Source organism: Strix aluco, chromosome 4 (assembly GCF_031877795.1).
Source record: "Strix aluco isolate bStrAlu1 chromosome 4, bStrAlu1.hap1, whole genome shotgun sequence".
In the NCBI taxonomy this organism is placed as follows: domain Eukaryota; kingdom Metazoa; phylum Chordata; class Aves; order Strigiformes; family Strigidae; genus Strix; species Strix aluco.
The window spans coordinates 103,703,901-103,720,912 of NC_133934.1; the positions used below are offsets into that span (position 1 = coordinate 103,703,901).

The 17,012-nt window shown below is 34.9% G+C and overlaps 1 protein-coding gene across 15 annotated transcripts in view; it reads right to left on the reverse strand.

Moving 5' to 3' along the window:
• The window catches only part of RALGAPA1 (Ral GTPase activating protein catalytic subunit alpha 1), a 135,797-nt gene that overhangs the window by 88,379 nt on the left and 30,406 nt on the right, over nt 1-17,012 (reverse strand). For 12 of the 15 annotated variants that reach the window (XM_074824643.1, XM_074824642.1, XM_074824631.1 and 9 more), the window contains exons 12-17: nt 16,634-16,771; nt 14,302-14,450; nt 12,876-13,005; nt 11,890-12,127; nt 9,461-9,622; nt 4,057-4,197 (exon numbers count right to left, since the gene is read on the reverse strand). In XM_074824643.1, coding sequence (XP_074680744.1) covers nt 4,057-4,197; nt 9,461-9,622; nt 11,890-12,127; nt 12,876-13,005; nt 14,302-14,450; nt 16,634-16,771 — 958 coding nt within the window. The remainder of the gene's footprint in view (nt 1-4,056; nt 4,198-9,460; nt 9,623-11,889; nt 12,128-12,875; nt 13,006-14,301; nt 14,451-16,633; nt 16,772-17,012) is intronic. The other 3 variants (XM_074824645.1, XM_074824644.1, XM_074824633.1) reach the window with 1 other exon arrangement.

Below are 17,012 nucleotides of genomic sequence, written 5' to 3' on the forward strand. Positions count from 1 at the left end.
GACCATAGGATTCAGTCAAAAATATGTATGATAATGTTATATACGAGATTAATATATGTAACTATGATACACTGATCTCATCTTGAGCCATCAGTGTGCATCTTTCATGTCTTTCATAAACTCAAGCTTATCTAAAGCAGCAGCCTGAGGATTGCATACTGTGCATGCATGCAGCGATTATGATTTTCTAGGATGTTAAAATTACTGGATGGAGAACTCCAAATGCACGCCAAGCAGCTCCACAAATTGAAATAAATTCAGCTAGATTTATTTCAGTGTTGATCCAGTATTAATTTTAGGTGCTCACGTACACATGATTAGCACATACAAGTACACAAACATTTTCAAACAAATGTGTAGTGCTTGTGCCAATAGAGATTTCTTTTTTGTAGAACAGAGGAATAAATTAAGGAAATTAAAAATATACTGTTATTGCAATATCAGCGCTGAAAATACAGACAATGTTTAAAAAACCAAATGAACAGCTCCTTCACAACCAGGGCTCCCCCTTGCACACAGGTATACAGTCAAACTGGGACACCATCAATTCCTAAGGAGTTTTCACTAACTACATTGCAATTGTACGCCAGAAGGCTGTGTATCTTGACACACTGCATGTACTTAGGAAAAACGCTGTCCTGGTTCCTAATACATTACAGCGAGGAAGAGATTGCAACTGGTAGTTCTAGAAATCTCACTCAATCACAACTTCCCTTAAATCAACCTTACCTCTCCTTTTTCTGCTAGAAGGCAGAAAGAAAAGGTAATTTTTCAGCATCAAGTGGGAGATAGATAGGCTAAAATACAAACTCATGGAGAGACACATTCTGTCAAGGCCACAAGCGCAAGTAGAAGATTCCCATATAATGTTGGGACACGATTCTATTTTATCATGGAAAGTTAGTTCAGAAAGTGGAGAAAAATACAATGTTTTGCTTCTCAGCTTTCATTTCAATTCTTTTATAAGAATACAATCATTCTGTGAGTTTCTGGGATTAAAGAATAATTACAGCCTTATTGAAATTACAATTATGATTTCTTTATATTTCATCTTAATGATTACTTACTGATTAGGGAGCAAGGTTGTAAAGGCATAATATATGTCTCCCTTTCATGTTAATGCTTCCTTTGATTCTTTTAGTCCCAGTGGATACGGAAAAATCTGTCGCCTGCAATTCATTAGTCTGCCATTGTGGCCCACTGCTTCAAGGAATCTTGCCTACATCTCACTGACACTTTTTTTCACAAGTGGTCTTGTACCTCAACAGTTCCAGGAATCAATGGTTATTTTTCTAGTTATCCTGTGAATATATAAAACGGGATTTCCTATGATTCTAACAGGTTAAAAGAAAAGTTCTTTTTAAAAATATTGCAGATTTGCAACAATTGCACTATATCAAATCACTTTACTGTTTAGTTAAATCTTAAAGTATAAATCTTCACTTCCACTTTCTGGATCCTATTTGAAAAGTTTCAAATATTCTGCACATGGAAATACAGCATAACTAAGAAACTACATGAAGGAATTACAATCTTAGGAAAGCATTCTCTATGATGCTAGATGACTAGATGTCAATATTGAGCTTTTACAATAAATTTTGTTAACCTACTGATCTTCAAGCAGAAGCATTATGTGTCAATAAATAACAAATTATAGTGGGGTGTTCTGCCTTACTCTTGAAAATTAATATACTGTCCTGTATAGATAAAGGTTTTGGCATAAATGCTTTCTTTTGGACTACCTGTCAAAATTCACCAGCGTTCAGTGAGTCAATCTTTCAACGAGGAGTTTCACAGCTAAAAAGAAGCTGAATACTACTTCAGAAAACCTAAGATTAGGGCATCCTATTCTTTTGGCATCATTTGAAATAGCCTCTCCTTCGAGTTGTGTTGAATCCGAAAGTCAGTCTGCGTAACAGGGATATTCATATAATCATGAAATAAGAGGAAGGGCTGTCACAGCTAGCTAAAAATCATTCATTACCTAACGCATGCTTATGACAGAAACAATTTGATTACTTCCCAAATTACATGTTGTACATCTGGACACAGAAGGCTTCCAGAAAAGAATGTATTTACTGTAAGAGGAAAAGGCAAGGAAAACTATAACACTCCATGTTAAAAAAAAAAAAATAAAAAAGAGAGACAGAGCAATAAAAAGTGCAGAAAATTAAAAGAACAAAGTGCACCCTGATCCAGTGGATAGCTTCTCCTTTACTCTGCTACTTCCCTATCAACACTCTAACAGCTTGCTTTCTTCACTAGAGCTTTTTAGTTTTCTGGCAATGTTCAAGATTCTTGGGCACATCATGAAGCTGTTTCAACACCTATCTGTTTGAGAAGACACCAAAACCAAGAAGCGCCTAGGACATTTTCTATGCTAGAAGTGCAAAGGTCTGTAAAATTATTTCACTTTTAAGAATTACGATAGTCATGCAGTTTTTGTATGGGATATCAACAGAAAGGATAATAGCAAGACAGCCATCAGGTTTGGGACACATTAGAGGAAAGATGCAAGCCGAGACTTTTCAGAAACATGGATGGTAAAACTGACTGCAAAAGCACTTTTGCCTTCTTTAAGCAGGATAATTAAGTATAAATGACTATATGACAAAATAATAGTTCACTGTGAAAGCTCATTCCCTTCTGCAGGTGCTCTGAAGATCTTCATGAAGAATTGACTATTTCCAACAATGTTATGGCCAGGTAAGATCTATTTCTAATAGGTTGTTCATGTATTTTTCCTATAAAAAGCCCTATCTTCTAAGTTCTAATAATTTATATCTCAGAAGAGATATCTTTTGCATTCATATGTTATTTTATTACATATAATTTGTATTTTATTATTATTTGTGTTGTGAAGATTTGCATTCAAATACTTTATAATTTTTCATTGTGAAAGTCTGGCATCTCTATGGTGGGTTCATTGAACTTTCCTGATTCTGTATGTTTTCAGATTGAATACTAAGGCACCAAGTTTCTGTTTCACAACAAGAAGACTTAATTTTGGACACAAAACAAAGTATAATTATGAAAATACAGTTCTTGGTACTTCTCTCGTAACAAAGACAGGCAGAAGGGTCAGAAAAGATAAAAAAAGAACGTATCTTCCATTAAAAAATTACTGCCATTAAGTCCTTATATTTGTACACAGTTTTGACTATATATAGTCTTCCCACTATGCCTTCTCTTTTTTTCACTCATTGAGACAAAGGCATAATACGATTGTCAGTCTTAACACACTACTAATTTACACCTATGTAATAGCTAGAGTACAGGAAAAAAAAAAATTATCTGTAAACTTTCATGCATGCATTTTTAAAAATCTGTGCTAATTCTAATTATTGAATCTATTTGTTCAAAGAAAATTATCCAAAGAAAGCTACTGTCAAACTTCTATCCAACCACCCTGCTGGGCCAAACGTTGAGGAAAACTACAACTCTGTAAAAAATGGATCATTTGGAAACCACCACCAAAACAAGGCACTTCAAAATTCCAAACTGTACAGATTTTTAAAATGTTTTTATACATTAATGAAAAACAGGCTTACTGTAAAGTGTATTATATGATACCATATACTTCAGAGAGTCTTTTTTCATGGGAGCTAAAGTATATCATTATCATGGTTGCCCAAACAGCATTTAATGATACTGAATTCAGAAATTTATGTAGCAAGATGCAAATTGAAGTAAAATTATGTTCTTCCTTTCCTTCCCTCACTCATCACAAATAAAAACTTTAGAGTAGTTGTACTCTCTGGTAGACAGATGCTATCTTACTGCTTACTGATAAATTGAAAAAGCAAGAGATTTCTCTAATTTTCATGTTATGATAGTAAACATTGGCACAGCACTAACTTCTAACAGTTCCAGAATGAATTGCAAAATAGCATGGTATTTTAGATAACTCAAAATATTCATTCTTAATCTCTTCCCCTCTCCCCCCATCCCCCAAGTATTTTTACTTTGAAAAATTTAATGATTTAGCAGAATTTGAAAGCAGAAGGTTTAAAAAAGTGATAAAGGGGGTGCAGAAATTAGCAGAGGTGGCACTACCTGAAAGCTCATCAGAAAGGGGAGTGAGAACAATATCAGGCAAGAAGGGTTTGGAAGTATGGATCAGAACAGGAGCACTTTTAGCACTGCGTATATAGGCCGATGGCAGAGCACATTCACCAATGGATCGGCTTCTCATGGCTTTAAAAAGGAAAAGAAAGAAGTGGGGAAGGAAAAAAGAAGAGTGACTATAATGAAAGGCTTGTGTCACAGAAAAAGCAGCAACAGAGAAAACAAAGATAAAAAGGAAGAAAATTCAAAAATTAAAACATTTCAGCACGGCAGATATTGGCAGAGCTGTAAGAAAGAAAAAAAATCAGTGGACACATAAGACATTTTGAGTTTTTAACTTTTATGTAAAGCAGCAACAATGCCTTTATTATGACGATTACAGAGATTTTGCATTCAAAATCAAGAAACTAATTAACACTTTTTTCCCATTGCATCAGGGGTTGAAAAATCAAAGTTAAAGTCACTCGACAAGCACTCAGAACTTGAAATTTTAACAGAAAAAGCAACTTACACTACATTTGCATTTTTCTAGTTTCCTTTGGTTTACTCCTGAAAAAGCATCTTTGAGTTTTACACATACCCACACTCTTGAATTCATGATTCTCCAAAAGAGATTCAAAAGCATAAGCAGAAAATGACCAGTTCTGTGTGGAGAAATTTGTAATACAACTTGTTATAGTTCCACATTAAAAATTAAGTGACTGAAGTGAAATGGTTTGACAACAGAAAGCATTATATTGTTTCTTATGCATAGGATCTGGCTTTTAATCGATACTGGATAAATCTTGCTAAACTGATCCTAATTCACCTTTTCATGTTTCACATCCAGCCAACAGTCCTACAGAATGGAAAACTTACATAAGAATTGTGGCATCAGGATCAAGGTTGTATCTGCAGCTTTTCTAACAGATTTAAAATGATTCTTTGTGACATTTGTTCTCCTTTGCCAGGGTAAGACATAGCAAGAAGCAATACTGTGTTCAGTCTCAAAATACATTTGAAGTTCTTCAAAAAGCAACATTCATTGTTTCAAGCAGCTTCCCTTTCAAACTTTTGCAAATTTGATAAAATAGTTGCCGATAAATGTCTTTTAAGGAAACTTCAGTACATCTTACGTAAGTATTGTCAGTACAATATTTAATCAGTCTTTTAACTTTTCCACATATATTTTCAAAACAATATGGAATATAGACTTAGAATCTTAGTGCTCCTGATCTGTACGGGAATCAGAAGTACATGAATGGAGTGCAGTGAAAGTTGAGCACATCACACTTCTAAATCAGGTTGAAGAATTGTCCATAACAGCAACATGCAGATAACTTGGGTAGGTCAATGTACATAGAGCAGAAAACACATTTGACAAACGCAGCACGACTTAAGTGAAGTCTTAACATCAGTTTGAAAAAACAATTAAGACAGATGTTTTAAGACTGAAGCCATTCTCTGTTAAACAGTTTGTAAGACTGTTTTGCTGATTAAGGATACCAATTAAACTCAGACACCAGAGTGAAAAGAGTAGGCATATTGTACTGGTGATAACTAAATAATGTAACAGCGTATTACAGAAAACATGCAGTAAGAAAATGCAGAATAATGCACCTAAAGCAACAAATAGGAAAATACGGGGTAATGCACCTAATCATTACTACACAATGGGGAGAATAGTGATTAAGAAAGACACCTCACCACTTGCATACGTTACCAACATCCAGACCCGCAGGCGCTGGGCAGCCCCGGTTGCAGCGAGGATTTGGAGAGCCTGTCCCGGCAAGGGGGAAGTCCTACGTGATGTGTCTACCCGTAGGTGAGGCTTCCAAAGTCGCGGCAAGAGGGTCCAGCCTTATATACCAAAAATCAGCAAGCCAGAATAACTGGCACCTTTGTTTTGAGCGGAAAATATCTGGTTTCATTCTCCTGTTGGATTCCACCCAAAGTCTGGCCAGGGCTCGGGGTGGGGAGGGAAACCAAGGGAGTTTCTAACAAGGTCAAATACTTGGGTTCTCAGCCTTGAACAAAGCTAAACAAGGGAAGTTGGATACACATTCTCATGACATTTCATCCTCACTACTGATTATATTCTGTCTAAGCTGCATCTTTCACTAGTGAGTTTACATTTTCGTTAATGACTACATGCTAAGTTAGCAGCTTTGGCTCAGGGCCTGTGGTTCAGGCTTCAGTATTTCAACACTTTAGCACTTTCTACATCAGCATAAGTGGGTTGTTATAACTTAGTACAATACCTACTAGCACAATGGTTATCATTTATAAAATATACAGGATTCATCTATAGGTTAACTCTGACTTCGGCCTGTTGTCCAAGCCTTAGCACTTCAAAGACGGAAACTGTTTTTTTTAAAAAAGGCAATTATGTGTAAGGCTTTAACATCTCTTTGTTTAAGAGAGACAATAATAAAATTCAGGATACAGTGATAGTTAGATGTGTTACATTCACCACTGTGCATCTTAAATTGAATGTAGGGAAGAGAAAAAATAACAAGCTACATAGTAAATCTTAAGGGTATTTTCCAACCTAAATGATTCTACGATTCTAAATAAACCAAGCTTCTGAGATTAGATACTGTCTTATTTATAAATCTTAACATAAAGTATCCCTTGTAATTTGACTGGATCTTTTCCACCATATTACACTGATACTAGCAAGGGGGGGCAGAACAACCCAATTAAAATTTGGAAGGTAACAGAAAATTCTGAAGGAAAAATTACAGTGTATTATTATTGAAAGCAAAATTAACTTTGAGATGCTGTAAAAGGAAAATGTGATCTTATTTAAAATAATAATTCACTGAGATGTGTCACAGTCAATTAAGTAGTTGAGGCAGACTTAATACCAGAACGTGGACTAGATATTTGAGTTTATAACCTTCCACTGTTGTCTATAGACAAAAGCAGAACAATAGATATAGTAAATTCTTTCTGATCCAATATTTTTTAGGACTAGAATCTGCTGCCTAAGCCACAAATTCTGTATCTAGCCCTATAGAAGATTTTTCAACCCATATGCATATCATGTTTAAAGGCCCTTTTCCAAAAATTACTTTACATAAGTTCAGGCTAAAAATGTACACACTGCATATCAGAAAAGCTATGATTTTTATTTGAGTTACACACACAAAAAAATTCAGTGCAGCAATAAATGTGTGCTGGCATGAGGATGGTTCAAAAAATAGAGGTGCACAGATGTACACAAAATGTGTACAACATAAAACAGGTGAAAAAGAAACTCCAGCTTTTTCTTACCATAAAATATTCAACATGCACATCCCCCCTACTCAGATATAAAGAGTATATTGCTCACAATCAGAGGAAATATACTACATATCAGATATCATGCAACATATCTGAGGTCTGACTCAATTCCAGACTTAGCTTGTGGAGCTAATGTTAAATTGAAGGAGGAGATTTGACCAGCAAAATGTTCTATAGAAAATTTTACTTATTGTGACTATAAACCAGTTCTTTTTATTATGTGACCCTGTGTTTACTGGCACAGATTAAGAAGCTTCCAAGCAGCTGTCTTAGCAGACCCAAGAGACAGTAACAAGCAACTGTTTGCAGACAGTTAGGACATATGCTTTTGTAATATATTCTTCATTAACATTTTAAAAAACTGAAGAGTTTGGGATTCTGGCTCTGGCAACTCTTTTTGGGCTTTTCATCTTTTAAAATCATCCTACTAACCCTGTGATGCTTGTCCACAAATGGTAGTCTACAATATGAATAGAGCTGAAATTTTAACTGGTTACAGTAATACAAACTCAGCTTATTAATATCAAATATGTAAGATAATTGGAGGAAAGGAACAAAACCATGGAAGCTAAAGTACAATGAAACTAAAATCAGATTAGTTTGCTGCTAACCAGGTCAATATATAGCTTGATTAGGATAAATTTCAGTCATTTTAGGGCTAACATCATATAAATAGCCATCTTTCAAATAGCAGCAAAACAAAATCATTAATAAATTGACCAAACAACATAACCTTCTGACAGAATATCTGAAATATTAACAATTTGGGAAGGAGAAATTTTAACATGAGCTTTACCTTGTTAAAACAATTAAGATTTAAAACAAAACACCACAACAGTTCATCACAGACTATCTACAGAGAAGCAGAAATTACATTTAAAGTATCTGTGATCCATAAGGAAAACTTTAGTCAAACTAGGTGCTGTCAGCGTGAGATGCAGGAAAAGCTGTGTAGCAATTGAATGCATGAAAAAGACAGTTCCTGTGACTTCATTTTCTCTCGTGTCTACATTGCTTACAGAACAATTCACTCTCCCACACCAACAAAAGCCTTACGAGAAAAAAAATTTTTAAATGGAGAATTCTGAAGGATATTCAAATAAAAACTTTGGCTAAATAACCTCTGTGGCTTAAAAAAAAGAATTGCAAATATTTTTGGAAAAAGAAAAAAAATACTAATTTCTGAAAATCTACCGTAATTATATGTTCAACTGCCAGTATGCATCCCAAGTTTCTAAAACTGTGTCAGAATGTACCTGCATCCAAGAAGTATCAGTGAAGCAACAATACAGAGTGACCAAAGTTACTACTACTACAGAGATAGTAAAACAGCAAGAGATACTTCTTAAAAGGTTCTTCATTTAAATAAAAAAGTAAAATCAGCTTAACTTTCCTTCACATAAGGGATAGCACTAAGATCACCAAGATGAGACAATGGACTAAAAGAAATTTGTAGAACCAGTTCACATTAAGATATTCTACGCAAATCATACGAACGTATGAGTCTTCTTTTGAGCAATCCACCTAAAGCAGTTTAGCATCACTCATTTCTAATGCAGGAAAGAGCATCTGCAAGTAATGAAGTTGAGAAATAGATGACTTCAGAAATGGAGAATTGCACACACCTGTGCGTATCTTTCAAAAATGCAAGATTCAGGGTATAGTAAAAGACAACACATTTTATAAACTATGCAGACATATATATATTTCTCTCAGTTTGCACAGTTGGAAAATACTCAACTTATTTTGTGCACAGTTCATGAAAACACGCACTTAAAAAGCCTTCTATTACCCACCTATCCACACCATTGCCCAAGCCATTCCAGCTTTTTTCTCTTTCATATACATACAACAGTATTGTTTTTCCAATCCAGCTTAAACATGTGATCAAACTAATTAAGAATTAATACATCAACTGCACTACTTCATTTACAGTAACTGTAATTCTAGTAACCACAAGCTATTCAGCTGCACTCAAAGCATGTAAGGCTGCATAATTCACACATTTAACTATTATAGATCATATACTTTGTGGAAAGAAGTTATCCACGTTGCTACAAAAGTCAGTTATTAATTCCTTGCCCTTTCTCAAATGTCACTTATATCAGCTTTTACAGGTACATACCAACTGTTTTCTGCCGTACTATGCTTCTTGCCTTTTCTGTTCCTGGAGAGCCAGTGGTTGTAGCACTGCGTTGTCTCATTGGTGCTTGTCCAGGCTGATCACGGCTCCAGCCTCTAGAAAAGGACTTATCAACGGAAGATTTTGGGAATTCATGCCCAACTCCTGAAAAAATAGAATTGCAGATCTATTCACTTCTACTCTGGTATCACCAGATATTTGTAGTTGTGTTCCTTCAAAGAGTTTTAAAGTTGGATAGAATAAATTATGTTATCAAAGCAAGCATGATCGCAAAAGCTACAGAGCTCATTACTGGTTTTTGAACGTATAAAACCACTCAGTTAACATTAACGCTGAGGAATACTCAAACTTTTTCAGAAGCATTGGCGCTATTAAACTATTGCGGTTTTCTTTTCTGACCAATCAAGTGCAAAACCACAAGAAAATTGGGTTTATAAAGGTTGTAGCCTGATAAAATCTGTAACGATAGAAATTTTTCCTTTGCTGTTCCTATTTTTGTGTTATGCATTACACACAAAATCATAAATTACAGACCATTAATATTGTAGGTTTTTTCCAAATAATTTCATAACATTTGAGGAGCATGAAATAAAGATGATAAAATATTGTAACACAAAATGAAAAAGCAAAAAAATGGGATGATGGGCTCAAAGAACAAGGCTCTTTGGAAATTCTGTACTATAAAAATACTATACTAAGACTGAGAAAAGATGGAACAAATCCAGATTTGACATTTATATTGAAGTAAATAAAACTCATATGAGGAGCTATCAAAACCAACTGCATGTAAAACAAGTGAACTAAAGAATATTTGCAAAGTATTTCCTTATCCACATTGAACTCATAATCCAAAATTATACTTGATAAACAATTACAATAATTAAAAGGGCATCTTCTTGGAAAGTAAGCCCTAGTATCACATGTTCATTATTATTAGCAAATGAACAGGGCCAAAGAAATTTGGCATAAATTGTATAATATTTATTACTTCCAAAGTTGGATTTAACTCTGTAACTCACATTTAACAATGGAGGCTTTCTCTGGAACTCTATTACTGAAGGCTAACATAAACTCTTCTCTTGTGGCTCTGTATGGGTGATATAGATGATTTAAAATGTTTTTTAAACCTATGTTCAAATAACTACACACATTCTTATCCTACATAAGAAAAAGAAGAAAGCTATATAGTATAGGAAAACCAGAAGGCATGGTCTGCAACAACCCCTCAGGGTCAACCACAGAGAAATGTATTTTTGTCCAACTGTCACACACCAGAAGAACAAAACAAAAGTGTGAATAATGCCTCTGCCCAAGATGAGAAATTTGGAAGCACGTGAAATGTTTTTATCAAAAACAGCCTACAGGAACATCTTCCTTAAGAGAAGGAATCCACATAAATTAGTTCTCACTGACAAACACTTGGATATTGGTAGGAAGTACCTTCCCTCGGGTTTGAGTGGAGAACCACATCAACCAGACACTGAGAGATTAACATGTAGATTAAAAATACACTTTTCTTCCATCTTCATTACTCACCCTAAATATAACCCTGCCTCTCACTATGAGATCTCAAAGCACTTTTTAAAGGAGAACAGTATTGTTACCCATGTTTTACAGAAGTGGAAACAAAGACAGAAGTGATTGCTCATGGTCACATGCAGAAAGTCACGTCTCTGATCTGGAAAGAGAATCCAGGTTTTGCAACTCTCAATCCAGCCCCCTCTATCCAGAAGGACAGACTTCCTGTCCCTTACGGATTCCAGAATTGTACCATTATAAGCAAGTAGCCACCTCCTCTCCCCATATTATGTTCTACAAAGTATTTCCTGCATTGGTTTCAAATCAGTTTAAAAACTGATGCCATTCACACGGATGATTAAAAGTATCCTTTCTCTTAAAAAGTCCAACAAGGTCACTTCAACAAAACCTGTCTTCACCATGGCTTAGTGATGAATTAGTACCCAAAAAACCCTACGTTCATCTTACATTTCATCTTTAAACAACATTCATTGGATTTCAAAATCAATATTCCAATTGTTCTTGCAACAGCCACTTGCTAGCTAGCTAATTTTTAGCAGATATGTAATCTTTGTTACTTTCAAGAAGTTATGACTGGGACTCAACTAATTTAATTGCTTTGATAAAAGAAGAAAAGTGTAACCCACTACAGTGTAACATATTAGGTTAAATTCAACACACCTTTAAGAACTACATTCCATATGTGCCTATTTGTGGGACTGAATCTTAACATGAGGATTTTGTGGTGGTTCTGAAAAGCAGCCTTATCTTAAAGAAACTTGGTTATTTCAGGTGATAGAAATGCCTAATTAGGCTACACCAAAATTATGCTGTGCCTGCCATCTTATTATCCCAGCTCAAATTCAAATGATGTGTGTACAGCGTTGTCTTACCTTTTCCTTTGTGTTTTTTCTGCTTCTGCTCACTTAATTTATCCAGCGGCAGGTCACTGAGGTCCAGGCTATACAAGTTTCTAGCTAATACTTTAGTTAGTGTCTCCATTGTCAGTGACCACTCAGTGGCCAGCTCTTCCCAATATGTCAGCGATGACATTACAGACAGCAAGTCATCCCAAAGTTCTCGAGAGATGTACACATTTAGATTTGCTTTGATCCAAGCTACTATAAGAGTCTAAAAGAATAAAGTGAGAAAAGTTGCATTCTGAACATAAGATGACAACATTCAAATGTTACTGCTTAAAAGGAAGCTTCTAACTGACACAAAAATTTCTGTGTAGTTGCTGACATTCTTTTCCTCACCAGAACACACAGACTTTTCATGAATTATCAAGTCATATGTTAACATGGACTTCTGACTTAGATACAGGAACAACTCATTTGACTCTTGAAAGATCTTTCAGTATCTTACAAGTTTTGCCAGAGTTTTGTAATACTGTTCTCAATTAGTTCACATCACATTTGCATCTTGTGTATTCTTTTTTTTCCTATTAAAGAATCTAGAGACTTTACAGATCCTATTTACAGAGAAGCCACCACAACAGCATTCTCTAACTATAAACTTTGAAAGGATCTGCTACAGCTTACTGTAAGGAATAAAAAAATCAGTTGCTTAGGCATGGATGACACAGATTTTGTGCCAGCTTGAGCTAATTTTGCAATGGAAGCAGGCTAAAACTGCACCTCAACTCAACTAAAGGACAGCAGTTTTTTAATTTCGCAGTACCCCAAAAACCATTGTCATGGTGTCATTAAATATAGGACAGAAAGTAACAAATGTAGCCAGTCCTTTAACCCACACCATTCACGTTATCTGGGTAACATGATCAATGATTTAAGATGACAAACCAGCCAACAGTGGTTATTGCATCTAATCTCTTGGTCAAAATTAGCGGAATTAAAGTGAATTTATGTTTAATTGCCTGGAAAAGAGGTCCTGCAAGTCTTCCAGCTAAAGTGGAGTTTTTTCTTCCTTGATATTGCAAGAAAGTTTGGGGTGGTATTTTCAGCACAGATTCAGTAACCCTGAGCAGCACAAGTAGCATCTGTTCCCTGCAAAACAATATTAAACTTAGAGTTACCGTTTTGTTATACTTCTGTATATACCAGGATACTTTTAAAGAGAATAACCAAGCTTTATTTGCTCAAACACATTCCAGACAGGACACTGTGATTACAAACAGCCTAACTTGGTTCTTGAAAAGAAATTACTCCAATCTTCTTTTCACACTTGAGAGTGAGGAATGAATCCCTGTCACTCTCTAACATTTTCTGTCACGTCATTCAAGTGCTATCACCTTCAATGGCCTGAAATTAGAGGCAAAGTTTTAATTAGATTTCCAATCCGAGCTTTTATGTTTTTCTTTTTGTATGAATGACAAGTTTTGGAATGTTACATTATCATTAACATACTTCATCAATTATTTTGTGTGGCATAATCTTTGCCATCACAGACTATAGTCACTTTTTTACAGTGATGTGAAACTGTGGAAGAAAATACTAATCTAGTGGAATCTGTTTTCTATTACTACTCCCAAGTTTCCCAGTGGCTAGCCTTGAACTGACTATTTCCTCACAAGAGCAGACAACCTTCACATGACATGTAATGCCAGCTCTACTTACCCAGAGTTCAGGAAATACTAGTGACAGCTTGAATGCAAGTCAAGTCATGGCAATCAGCCATGATTTCAAATGGCAATCAGCCATTTGAACTCCCGTTACTAGTGCTTCCTTGCAGTGGAGAATGGTGGCAATATACTATGTCATTAGAGACAGTTATTTAAAGGAGAGGGGGAAATAACAGAAATTCATTTGAAAGTGGGGTCCCTTGTACCTGCTAGGCACGTTAAGCACTGGAAAGGAACAAAATAGTTAAAACAGTACACGGACTCCTGTACACAATTACAGATCAAGAGCAACCCACATCTGATTATAATAGTTATCCATGCTTATCTGAGGATTTTTTGTTTATTTTTGAATAAGGCTGTGAAGCTTCATATATGTTTTCATATTTTAGCACTTTGACACATGAGCAAAATGCCTTGGAAAAAAAGTCATTAGTAGCTTCTTAACAATAGTCTGTGTATCCTAGCTTACTTCTTTTTTCACTGAGGGATAAACTGCAAACTAACTAGGTGCTTACTACTGGCTTTAACAGAGCAGATAACCTCTTCCCCTGTGGTAAGTTGTCTGTGATGTTAAAGTCCATATCTTTACTGATTTAGAGAAACTGGTTCCCATAGTCAATACCACTCTACTGTGTTTGTAAAAAACTGTGTTTTTGAAAAAGTAAATGTTCTCATTTATGTTGTGAACTAATAATCTAAGACAAAAGCATTAGCATTTTACCATGTCTTCTTGTCCATAGTCACTTGGACTACCATGTGACGGTAGATATTAAGAATACGTTTACACATATCAGTGTGTTCATCCAGCAGAGCTTTAATTTCATTTGCAGGTTCAAGAAAGAATATATTTGAAGAATTTATTATAAAAACCTGTAAGTAGAAAAGAGTGTATGTTATGAGCTTGAAGCACTTTGATGTTTTCAGCAATTCAGTTGATAGCAACCAGGAAGAGAAAATCTATGATTAACAGAAAAGGCTTCATATGCACTCAGAAGTATAAATTTAAATATGTTATCTTGATGTGATGATAAAGCAACAATAAGACTGATTTTCTTCCCCACTTTTTTCTAAAAAATACATTTGTATATTTTTGCTCGCATAGACAGATGGTACAACAAACTACTCAATACAATTATTTTAACATGATGGACAAAAATGTCCCAGTGAAGTAGTCCACTGCACAGAAGCTCCACCTATAAGCCAGCAGCTGGCTAGTATAACATAAGCTAAACTAATTGAAACAGACCCGGTATACACTGAGTGCTTCAGCATGACACAGCCTGTATTATGTTCTGGGAAACTAAAGCATTCATCCCACTGTGATCAGTAAGGCTTACCGGAAGTAGGAAAGTGGTTGACTTCAGTGGACTGTGAATTAGGGCTTTCAGAATGAAAATGGTGACAACAAAGTAGGAGTTACAGGAGCTACTACTAAGTATTGTTATATTTTTATGTAAGTTTAGGAAGTATTTGAATCACAATGAGCTTTAGATTTCCAATTATTTTTCATTTGTCTTTCTTAATCCACATGCACAGGAAATCATTGGTTCTGTGGTTGTAATTTCCCTCCGCTGAGAGCTTTGGATTTTAATAATCAAATACTATTAATATGCAGCTTTACATTCACTTGCCTCAACTAATGAGCCTACTCTACTCTAAGTGCCTAGAAATAAGTCTATGCAAAAATTAAATGTGAAGAAAACTCAAGACAGAAGTCTTGGATTCTTGTTTCACAGAAAAAGTCAAATGTGGTTCCAGGTTGGGACACCTCTCAAATTCAGACATGGTACTGGGATAGAACAATGCCTTGACTCTGTTTCAGGCTAAAAAAAGATATTTGTTGGTCAAATGAATCTTTGTCTAAAAGAATCTCCCAGACCTTCTCAGATGTGTAAACCTTTGTGATACATTGCAAACAGATAAAGATACTTCACTGTTTCTTCTCTCAGAAACACTTCATATTCAAAAGTCATTGTATGCAAGGATTATGAAGCTTAAATTATTGTAACATATTTGAACTTAAAAGTGATTTCAGCTACAAAGTTTATTTCTATATATAACAGTGTACAGCACAATAGAAAAACCTATTCAGGAAATCATTCAAGCTGTGGTAAAAATAATGAGTTCTAATTAGCATGGTCACTCATGGTAAAAGTGCACACTGTGGAGTGGCAAATGCACATGTCTATTTTATTTTGTTCAGAATCAGTTTTCTTCTGAATAAAAATATTATGGAGGCTAGAGTCATATACACACACCTATAAGTATGTATGTGCACACACATATTATACATAAAATGTACACATTTTGTATGACCTTAAGAGCATTTCAAGGACCCTCAAGTTATACACGCTTGATTTTCTATATCCTCAACTTCAGTGAAGCATTTTGATGAACATTTAAAATTAACACAATTTCTACCCTGCCATATTTCCTAGAAGCAGTTAGAAAACTTCTGTTAGGGAACTTCTGCAACATTCCCATTCCTTAAGGATATCACTGAAGTAGAGAGTTGTGGTGTCTGATCAAATTTTTCACACACTCATCCAATCTGTAATTCAGATAAAGATGAGAAAATATCCCTGTACACCTTATTATTCAGATTAGCAAAACTGCAGAATCAGATGTTTTGTGTATGGTGACTAACAACTTAAAAGAAAAAAGCTTCTAAGTATTCTCATTAAACATTTAATTAGAATAATTTGAAGATGTGGCACTCAAATGAGAGTTATTTTTTTTTGGTGATACGATGTAGAGCAGAAGGCATGTCCTGATGCAAAATTAAAAGATTTTTTTACTGTGTTATCCAACACTTGTGTATACATTGTCCTACTTAAAGTCAATAAAGATATAGTGAACCACTGTCATTTTTCTATTTATCATCATACTTTTTAGATCTAAAATAACTTTTAGAATTCAGATATGCTTTGAAGGAGCATGAGATTCCCTTACAGGAGATTTGCATTATATTTGCATTACATACCACTCTTTATATACTGATAACAAGAGCTTTACTACTAGGATGAGAATTAGATATCAAGTTTATTTCATACCTGCAATACTGACTGCACTCCAGCTCGTACATTTTGCTCTTCAGTATCAATTTCGGACATTTTATGCAAAGTGTCTTCATAACAGCCATTTCTTGCCCAGTTTGAATTTCTAACATGACTAGGGTTCATCCCTTTTTCCTGAAAAATACTTTTTCTTAAAATCCCATAGATTTGTAGACAGGAATTTTGGTTTTATATTAAAGGGAAAAGGATATAATAGATATTAAATAATAAACAATGATAAACAGATGTTTAAGATGCATCTTAAAGACACAACTATATTTTAAGATTTTTGTAGCAATTATTTTAAAGTATCTGGATGAAATAACTACCGTTTTCCTCATCCTTTTATTTCTATATAATTTTTACACAACTGACG